Source organism: Spermophilus citellus (assembly GCF_964194105.1).
Source record: "Spermophilus citellus genome assembly, chromosome: 11".
Taxonomy (NCBI): domain Eukaryota; kingdom Metazoa; phylum Chordata; class Mammalia; order Rodentia; family Sciuridae; genus Spermophilus; species Spermophilus citellus.
In genome coordinates, this window is record NC_138192.1 from 98,000,540 (window position 1) to 98,011,079 (window position 10,540).

At 38.5% G+C, this 10,540-nt stretch overlaps 2 protein-coding genes across 3 annotated transcripts in view; both read right to left on the bottom strand.

Moving 5' to 3' along the window:
* The window catches only part of GTF3C3 (general transcription factor IIIC subunit 3), a 46,462-nt gene extending 44,205 nt beyond the window's left edge, over positions 1-2,257 (bottom strand). Inside the window, exons 1-2 of one of the 2 annotated variants that reach the window (XM_081260682.1) lie at positions 2,044-2,257; positions 1,029-1,140 (exon numbers count right to left, since the gene is read on the bottom strand). In XM_081260682.1, coding sequence (XP_081116808.1) covers positions 1,029-1,140; positions 2,044-2,145 — 214 coding nt within the window. In that variant the 5' untranslated portion in view covers positions 2,146-2,257. Of the gene's footprint in view, positions 1-1,028; positions 1,141-1,394; positions 1,916-2,043 lie in introns of those variants that run through there. The other variant, XM_081260683.1, reaches the window with a different exon arrangement.
* Positions 2,258-8,484: 6,227 nt separating this feature from the next.
* On the bottom strand, positions 8,485-10,335 carry LOC308631165 (uncharacterized protein C2orf66; the record flags this gene model as incomplete). Its single annotated transcript, XM_081262159.1, has 2 exons — positions 8,485-8,664; positions 10,213-10,335. 2 exons carry the CDS (start codon positions 10,333-10,335, stop codon positions 8,485-8,487), a joined length of 303 nt encoding a protein of 100 aa, XP_081118285.1.
* Positions 10,336-10,540: the final 205 nt, after the last annotated feature.

The following is a 10,540-nucleotide window of genomic DNA, read 5'->3' on the forward strand; positions in this document are numbered from 1 at the left end:
ACATTCAAAGCTTAGGACTGGATCCTAGAATGAGGCAGCACACCATAATAACAATGTGTGTGAAGTCCCATCTGAGCAGCCAACTCACCTTCCAGTCTGACATGGTTTGAAAAGGGAGTTTATACAGAAGTGTGACTCATTACAATCTAGGTGAGTATGATCTGAAATTAGTCACCAATTGAGAGGCCCAATTTTAAAAATAATGACTACAAAGGTCACCAAACAAATACATCAATTTGAAACACTTTAAAATAACTATTATCATAGTTTAAAATAACTATTATCATATAATGACTAATATTAATGGATCAGCTACTACATACAAAGCACCATGCTCCTGATAAACTGGGCAATCAATAATACCACTTCACATGTGGTGTGACTCTACATTGTGTACAACCAGAGACACGAAAAGTTGTGTTCCATTTGTAGACAATGAATCAAAATGCATTCTGATATCATATATAACTAATTAGAATTTTTTTTTTTAAATTTAAAAAGGGATGCCAATGAACTTTCTAGGGAATGGAAACATCCTATGCCACGACTGAGCAAAAACATGGGTGTACATACTTTTGTAAAATAGTAAACTATGTGCTTAAAATCAGTGCATTTTGCTGTATGAAAACTACAGTGTAACAATAGCATTGATTAATAAACCTGAATTGCAAAAACAGTTTTAAGAACTCTTTTCATTCTCAAAAGAAACACACATTGACATTAGAAGACTGAGAAAATATATTTTTAAAAAGGAAACTAAAAATCATCCATAATCTACTAAAAAATAATACCACTTCAATTAAGAAAATGTTTTCACTAAATTACTCTGCTTAGGTACTCTTTTTTAAAAAATATTTTTTAGTTGTAGTTGAACACAATACCTTTATTTCACTTATTTATTCTTATGTGGTGCTGAGGATGGAACCTAGGGCCCCGCACGTGGGAGGCCAGCGCTCCACTGCTGTGCCACAACCCCAGCCCCAGGTACTCTTAATATTTAATGCACATAGCAAATGATCTAAACATACCTTCATTGGCATCTTTGTCCTGGGATTTGGTAGATTCAATTCCTGATGATGATGGAACTTCAGAATCATCTGGGTTTTCTTCAGCTGATAATTTTCCTTTTTCCTGAAGACTCTGTGATTGAAAATTAACTTAATTGATTCCAAAAACTAGTGCAGATTTAGCTCTCCTCAAATTTAGCTTTGCCTTAACTTTTATTTATACAGCCTGGACCTAGACACCATATATGGATTTAAATTTGAATACTGTCAAAGCAAGTACTTAGGTCTGTTCCTCCGGTCATAATAAGTCATTTGTAAAGAATAATAAATAATAAAAGTGATTTTCTCACTAATCTAATACTTTCAACAAAGACATGGGTCACTTACTCAAGAAACCATCAGCTAACTTCAAAATGTTCACTTTTATTTTCCCTGAGACTTCAAGTAAGCGAGAAGATGTACAAAGTGCAGATATTTTCTAAGTATGAAAAATGAAGTATGAGTGAAGACTTTCTTATCAATTTGGTTCACTTCGTGGAAGACAATATCTCACCAGCGCGGACTCATCAAAAACGGGAGCTCAGGGTTTAAGGTTTAGCTCTGGAGCAGCGTGCAGGGCTACCGTGGGCTAGGCCCTGGGCTTGATACCAGAAATAGAGACACTGGGGCCCACAGAAGTGAGCTACCCACCCTCGATCACAAACGACTTACTGGCACACCTAGGACTAGAACTAGTCAAACATTCTGACTCCAAAGTCTTCTCCCTGCTCCCAAGTAACCTACCAGCATTAAGCTAGGCTCAAATAAAAATTTACCACTTGGCAAAAAAGGGAAGAAGTTACCACCGAGACAAAAGCTTTTCGGTAGGGGAAAATGTTTTAAGAGGATCTTAGCACAGGGACGAGGGGTGAAAACCGGAGTTTCGGTATTAGTAGGAAAAAGCTTCTGGGACTTCTGGGCCCATCCTGTCACTGCGGAAGGGTCACCTGGGTCCCCCACACCTAAGTGTTTTAGGACGAGAGAGTGGGCATCTCACTTTCTTCTCACGGGTTTTTCTCTCTTCTCTCCGCCTTTCGAACTCTTCAAAGGAGATTTTCCCTTCCAGGTAGTCGATGAGTTCCGGGCTGAACCCCGACATGTCTGCAGGGTCGGTTTAATCAGCACCAACCACCGGAACAAAGAAGAGGAAAGCAGCGACTCTACTCGGCGCTGGGGCCGCGGAGAGGGGGAACACCTCGTGCTCCAAGGAAACCTGCCCGGCCCGCGCCGCAGACACCGCGCTCGGGTTCCGCTGGGGCGCCAGGCCAGGGGCTTTCTTCCACCAGCCCCCGCGTGGTGCGCCAGGCCGCGCGGTGGATCCTTCTCACGCAGGGCTGCCCCCCCCCCCCCGCCTACTGATGAAAACTTTGGGGCAGGTGGGAAAAAACGTGCTTCAAAGAGACTTTTAAAATCTAGATAATCTCCCTTCACTCCACGAAATTGTTTTTATTCTTATTTTTAAGAAATTAATCCGGTCTTGGCTGTAATGATTTCCCCCCTTAATTTAACTGCTCTGCCACGTGCGGACTTTCCATATAGCTCCTGCTGCAGAAAACTGAAGTCCTCCCACAATTTACCCCTTAAACCACATCACCTTCGTCTGACACCTTCAGTTTTCCCATTTTCCATAAATCCTCAAAATCTGGCTTTCCTCAGGCGTCTTCTCAATACTTGATGAGTTTATAGGCTGATGCCATTTAGGGCAACTACTGTCGTACAAATTAAGTACATCTGTCAAGAAAGTTGTTATTCCCAATGCCACAGTGGAGTTACTAGTAAATACTAGAATCAGGATTTCTTAATTTCATTTTCGGTGCTAGGGATCGAATTTAGGGCCTCGGGTATGCTAAGCACCCATTCTACCACTGAACTACACCAGGGCCCTAGAACCAGGATTTGATCCCTGATCTCTGGCTTTAAATCCCATGTTTGAAATTGTGATGATTTACTGTCCTCCCCTTAATGAAGCTGTTTTTCAACTCCACACTCTGATTTACTGTGTCTCTTCATATCCTAATCTAGAGACTACTTGGAATCATTTTGAGAATAGCACTAGCTCATGTGTCATCATAAACCCTACTCTAGTCCAGTAATTTGTATTCAAAACATGTTTGTGAGTTAAATTGAATGGAAATGAAAGTGCACTTGAAACTGTGTGCAAGGGAGTTGAGGTGTGGAGAGTATAGCTTGGTATGTAGCTAATGTTAGAGACAGTTACAGGGAGTCTGTCATTTGACCATCTTTATGACAATCCAGGTGAAATTAAGCAGCAGTAGGATGGCAGAATGAGAAGCCAGGACCTGCAAAAGCAGGGCTGCTGGGTGAGAGAAAAAAATATCTCATACCCTTTCTCAAAAGGAAGAATCCTCACAGTACTATCAGGGTATAAAATGTGAAAGGTGAACAAGTGGGATATGTCAAGGTAATCCACAGAAATTATTTGTAGGAATTTTCCCCTGAAGTTTTCCAGGCAGTCGGAATCTGCATCTAAGAAGTCAAGAGTCTCAAGTTCTAACTCTCCTAGGGAAAAAGAAAAGAATCAAAGCAAGAGGGGATGGTAAATTGGTAAAAACACTCTAAGACCCAGATGGTTTAGATTAGCTTGTTTTATTGTTGGATACCTAGAATTTGGGAATAACAAATCTGAAGGTACAGATTTCCGTTAAAGAAGAAGGAAGCAATGCACAAGGGGTGGGTGGAGAATCTTGATGACGTGAAAGTTCTTTTAGAAGTCAGAACACACTTGAGTAACTTGAACTTTAAATCTTTCTGTTTTTCTTTTCCCCACTTCCTGGTAGTGATTTGTCCCCTGGTGAGTCAGCGGCATCCACATTACCTTGTGATGAAGCAGAATTGTTACAGCAATAATGAAAAAAGCAAGAAGAAACATTTTGGTTCTTCAGACTGATTTTTGAGAATCAAAATGGGAAGTCTGAAGGAAGAAGAACATTGAATTTATACCATGACGAGAGAATTAAGAGAGTATAGAGAGAAGAGATTTCTCCATTCTTTTTTCTTGTCAAGAGAAGGAGTCAGGAAGAGCTGTGACACTTTTGGGGAGGCCATTTTTCCATGAACTTTCACTTTTCTGCAAAAGCTTGTGGTACATTTCTCTTTATAGAGCAAACATGCTCAAAAGTAGAGATAGTGCTTCTTTCTGGGACATAGAGTTTTGTTTTATGATCAGTATAATAAAGATGATGTTTCTCTCTAGGGCAAAGTTTGAGCATTTCTGCAAGCAGCCCCATTATAAGAGTAGGAATTTCCTAGTTTGGAGCTCCTCACCTTTGGCACAAACCCACTTGTGCCAAGCATGCCCCTGAACCCACATTTGCATGCCCTCCTTCAATATTTGGGGGATGAGGAGAACCCACATGAATATAAAATTCATGCTGCCTGTCACATCATGAGAAATAAAGCCAATTGTCTCAGACCGGAGTTTCATGTGACTGCCTGGATTGATGAAAATGTAGAAAACTATTGTGTAGCTTACAAATACAATACAACCATACTCTCAACAGTTCTTGACCAAACTAGATCTGAGACAGAGAACAATAGGCTATGTCCTGAGAATGGGGTCCTCACTGAAAAAGAGCAGGGTCAGTGGTGGGAGGCTGCCAAGGTCCTAAGTAGAGGAGTACCACAGACCCCTTGAACATTTGCAGAACATTTATTTCTGTTCAAAGAAAGACTACAGTTCTTCTATTTCCTAACAATTTTTCTGTTTCCCAGGGGTGGTGTGAAGACCAGAATTGACACAAAGTGAAGATTTTGCCTTCTCCAAATGCCAACAGTGAAGCCAGAATTAGACAGGCAGTCAGTATAGATAGGTAAATTGAGTCAGGTCAGATCAAGGAGGCCAATTTGAGTGAGCTCCAGAAGTTGGAGACTGTCCCCTGAAGGATTGAAATGTTAATTCCTTCAGAGCCCTTCCTCCACCCTATCAAGAACCTGCCCCTGCTCCAACCTGTTGCTAAGGTAACCTGTCCCAGGAATTGCCCCTCACCTCTTACAGGGAGTTATAAAGTTGTTAATGTGTCCCTGGATGGTCTTATCCCATCCATCTGCTTCTCACCTTTTGGCCATCCCACTGAGCATCTCCTGGGCCTAGTCATCTAGGAAGGAAGGAGAGAGATAGGGGAAGTGAGCAGGAGAATAAAGGAAGCCTAGGACATATTAAAAAAAGGCAGAACGCCTCGTTTCTTAGGATACCAGCTATGGCCCCCTTCTCCCTCCTGGGAGAAGTCTGTTACCCCCCTTTTTAAATGAACCCTGCTTTGTATGCTTGCTTTGGCGTGCTTCTCTAATGTTATACTTCAACATGTGAGGGAGCAGAACTCGTCACCAGTAACCCGAGGTATCAATAGCATCTAATGTATGAAATATGATATGTCAAGAGCTTTGTAATGTTGTGAACAACCAATAAAAAATAAATAAATAAATAAATAGCATCATCATTATGGACCTCAAGGCAATGTGGAGTAAGGGCTGCTATCAACAGCTACTAATTGTGATGAATTTTGCAGCTGAAGGATGCAAAATTCTGCCCTGAGACTTTGCAAGCTCTTGCCTAAATCCTATGTGAGTGTCTTTCCTTTTCAAAGGTCCTGATGCTGATAAGCACTCCCTTTGTGGTGGTCTTGACACCCAGTGGTGGAGTAGGAGTGAGAAAAGGAAAACCACTGGTACTTTGAAAGGAATTCAATAGCAGTGAAACACTCTCTTCCTTATAAAAGCTATGCTTATCAATAATTACTTATATTTTAATGGGAAAGAATAATTTTGTCAACTAAAAGCAGCTTCCATTATAGTGTGAAGGATAGTAGAGTAGGGCACAATTACTTCAATTTAACAAGGTTTATTGAACACTTGCTACATGCTAGCCATTGTGCTAGCCTCAGGAGAAAAAAAAATGGAGCCAGGAGGAGTCCTGTATGCTTATTTTCTCAGTGGCTCTGGAGGCTAAAAAAGGAGGATTGTGAGTTCAAAAGCCAGCCTCTGCAAAAAGTGAGGTGCCAAGCAACTCAGTGAGACCCTTTCTCTAAATAAAATACAAAATAGGGCTGGGGATATGGCTCAGTGGTTGGGTGACCATGAGTTCAATCCTTGGTACCAAAAAAAAAAAAAGGGGGGATTAGACATGATATTTTTCTCACCAAGACCTCACAATCCTCCAGGGAAAACAGACATGTTTACAACTAACTACAATAAAATACATCAAACTAGGCAGAATTTATTCTTACATAAACGTTTTATTCTTGATATTCAGTATTGACAATCCACAAAAACCCACTAAAACTATTTTGGAACATACAGATTAACATTGTTAGGACATTGATGTTCATATTCTAGTACAGTGTTTCTTTTGCAGGAATCACAGAGAAAATGATATAACTATCCATAATGATATAGCACAGGTAGTCATTCCAAATGAGCATATGGGAATTAGTATAATTTAGAACACACTATGATGAGGAGAGGAGGTTGGTTGGAAAAGAATAGAAATCCTCCTGTTTCTCCTCTCTCTTCTTGAGGAGGTTGTGTTCCACAGACTGAAGACTGAGTGTAGCTAGAATATTTGATTTAGCACAATGTCAGCCTCTGAATATATTAGCATGAGAGCATCTTCCAGAGACCTTGGTACCTCCTAGAATCCCATATCTGCTTGCTTCCATTTCGACGTACTCTCATTTGGTATGAAACTAATATTGTGAGTTTTTAAGGAAAATATCTAATTTGGAAGATTATTATCTTTTCACCTATGATGTCTTTTTTTCATGTTTTTGTGAGTCCTATAAATACATGCAGTGCTCTACATCAATATGATAATAGAAGGGAAAAAACACTCCAAAATATGCACATAAGTCACAAACATCCCAAAGGTCCAAATATTTATATATAAATATGGGTATGTAGAATAAAATCATTACAAATCGACAAATAAGCATAAAGGAGAAGTAACACACAAAAGTTTAGCCACGACCATGGTGGAATAGTTCTAAAGAGAAGCTGCTTCTGTAGTTTTAAAATGGCCTTGACTCCTGAAAGAACAAGGAAATGTTACAATGAAATAGAAAATTAAGACAAAGACAGCCAACTCAACATAATTCAATGAAAACTTTTGGTTCTCATTTTTATATCAGAGCTATTAGAAATATAGAGCTCATAATTATGAAATTACTCCAAATCAGAATCTCAGCTTCTTTCACAACTTTGAATAACTCCTATATTACCTCATTCCATGCTTACAGTAAAGTATCTATTTAGTACTTCTGTGATACTTTCTGTGAGGTAGAGATTAGTATCTGCAATTACAAATGAAGAAACTGAGGCTTACAAGCAATTTATATACCTCATACCAAAATAGGAACTATGGTATTAATGATTATTCTGTTTTAGCTACTGATACCCTACAGTCTGTTTATGAAAAATAGTCAAGGAAAAACTTTATTAATATCTTTCTGTTTATTCCATTTTATTTTTTCATCTTAGGATAGTATTCAAGTTCATATTTCACATCACAAATTGCATATTTTTTAAAAAATAAGGATCATTATTTCTTTTAATCATCTCATTTTAGAGAACTAATAATGAAAACCCTCTCAAAAATACAATGAAATATAACAGTGGTTATGCTTCCTCACAATTTCACCAATATGTAGAAGAATGGGAAAAGATTTTAACTATGATTCCATTCTGTTTATTATTCAGCCAAACAAGATGCTAATATGCTAGAACCATAATGTATTTTCTTGAAATGTACCATAACCTGCTTCTTTTTAAATAGTACATATAGAAGGCTAAAGTAATAAGAATACTAAATTCAAGTCTTAAACATGATTTTTTTTTTGGCAGTGCTGGGACTTGAACCTAGGGCCTCGTACATGCTAGGCAAGCATCTACCACTGAACTACATTCACAACCCCATAAATGCCATCTTTACTAATATTTTACCTTGTTTTTCTCTAAATTAGGAAACTCGAGTTCTATGAGTTCGATTTTCCCTTCAAAAGAACCATTCTTTTAACTTTTATTTTTTATTTAACCCAACTGCTCAATTTGATATATTTCTTTGTGTATGATTTTCTACATAACTTAGCTATATGACATGGTCTGAAAAAAGCTGTAGGTAAGAGTATGTGATATTTAATTAATTTAATCATTCTATTAAGAGTAACAATTCAATATTTCAATATATGTATCCCTAGAAATATATGCTTAAATTTGTAACTATTATTTTTAAAAGCCATACTATAAAATATTCAAACCAAACTCAAATATTTAATAGTTATGAGTATTATCAGAACTAAGCACTTTTTTATCTGAGGAAATAAGTCACTTTTCAAAGAAATATAAATCTCTACTTATGGCTGATTTGCATGTTTGGTTAGATCTTGGGAATAAAGCAACAACTTTTACCCGAGCTCAGAGGAAACTTTCAGCCTTTGAGGTAATTGGGAAAGGAATTTTTCTGTTCTTCATAGTCTGCAAACGCAGCAGCTATCAGTTCTGGCTGGAAAGAGAGAGGTCTGGGATTCTCGTTCATGGAGAAAGTATTTGGAAACCTCCCAAGATCAAGACCTCTGCCCTTAAAATATGCCTGAAGGCTTCTGAAAAACTAGAGAGAAAGAAAATATTCATTGCCACATGTAAATGAAACATCACAACTCAAATATGAATTTTTTTCCTCTCCTTTTCTCTCCCTGAATTGACTTTAAGACTAATCTAAGAAGCAGAAGGTTGAAAATCCAGAAAGAGAAGTTCAAGCTTCAGTTTGTCTCCTCCTCCTCTCCTCCTACCATCTTTCTTACATTTCAACCCTAAACAAGATCATTCACCATTGCTGATGAAAAATTCTAAGAGAGGAATGTCAATCATAATAGCACCACAGGCAGGATTCATTGTGAGCCCTCTGAGTACTGAGTTCATAAATGAATCTGAACTCCACATTTATTAGCTCAGTGTCTCTTCTGCTGAAGGAGAGAGCCATTTGCTGCCCTTGGCAGTAGTCTCTCTTTAAGTAAGTGTTTTTCAGATTCTGTTTAGGAAACAAACACATAGAAACTGGGCAAAGTACTACTGGTTTAATTATTCTAATCTACATTTCACATCATTTTATTTAGAAAAAAATATATTTGAAATAGTCATATCAGCATGTTTATTGTATTTGGCATGCTTTAGAATTTTTACTGGTCTTCTGAATTCTATTTTCTAGATAACCATATGTTGAAAATATGCTTAGTAGGTTGATAACTATGCAGGGTCACTTTCCAATTTTTGTGATTAAGTTTTGCAAATGTTGGTTGTATGATTGTCTATGTTATCATCAGTACAGTTTATGTTGAGCAAAAACCAATTCCCTGCTATACTATTTACTTATTTTTTCAGGTACTGGGGATTGAATCCAGGAGTGCTTAACCACTGAGCTGTACCCCCCAACCCTTTTTTCTTTTTTCTTTTTGAGATAGGGTTTCACTAAGTTGCTTAGGGCCTTGCTAAGTTGTTGAGGCTGGCCTCAAACTTTTAATCCTCCAGCTTCAGTCCCCGAGATTACAGGTGTGTAACCCAGCCGCTTTTTATTTTTTAAGAGAGTATCTTACTGGGCTGGGGATGTGGCTCAAGTGGTAGCGCGATTGCCTCGCAGATGTGAGACACTGGGTTCGATCCTCGGCACCACATAAAAATAAATAAGTGAAAAAAAGGCATGCTGTCCATCTACAACTAAAAAATAAATAAATAAAAAAGAAAGTGTCTTACTATGTTGCTGCTAAGGCTGGCTTCAAACTTGTGATCCTCCTGCTTCAGCCTCCCAAGTAACTGGCATTACAGGCACACACCACAATTACATTATTTTGTGTATGTATTAGGAATCAAGGCTATAAAGTCAATGTGTATATAAGACATTTACAAATGTCATGTGCTGAGTATGCATAAGATCATTTCTAAATATAAATGTTTCTCCTTACAGAAATAAATGTGAACTGGCCAGAGAAACAATAGAATGCCCACCACTCAACTAGCAAAACATTGGACCTGTCCTTATGGAAATCCTCAACTCCTGGTAGCCTCTTCTCAACTCTGCTCTACAATACAGGACACAGTGTGCATAATTTCAGAGAGGTGCCAGTTCCACCTTATATTCAGCATGTCCCAGATGTGTTCTTACCAGATCACGATTTCTAGGGTTGCTGAGTGGCTTCCACTTGTCTTCATTTCTCAGTGTGGCTCCATGCACATGCCCAGTTAGCACCAGGGCAACACACAGCAGCAAGAGGGGTGCTTTGGACATGATGCAATGAAGCTGAGTAAAAGGAGAGATGGGGGGGGTAATCTATAAAGGTAGAAAAGAAAGGAGAAATGACTACTGGTTCACCTAAATTTTTCAACCATCTTTTCCATATTCACTTTCAAATGAGGCCCTCCAAATCCAGGTGATTCACTTAAAAGAGTCCATGATAAGGAGAACATTATACAATGATGAGAAAAGCAATTAT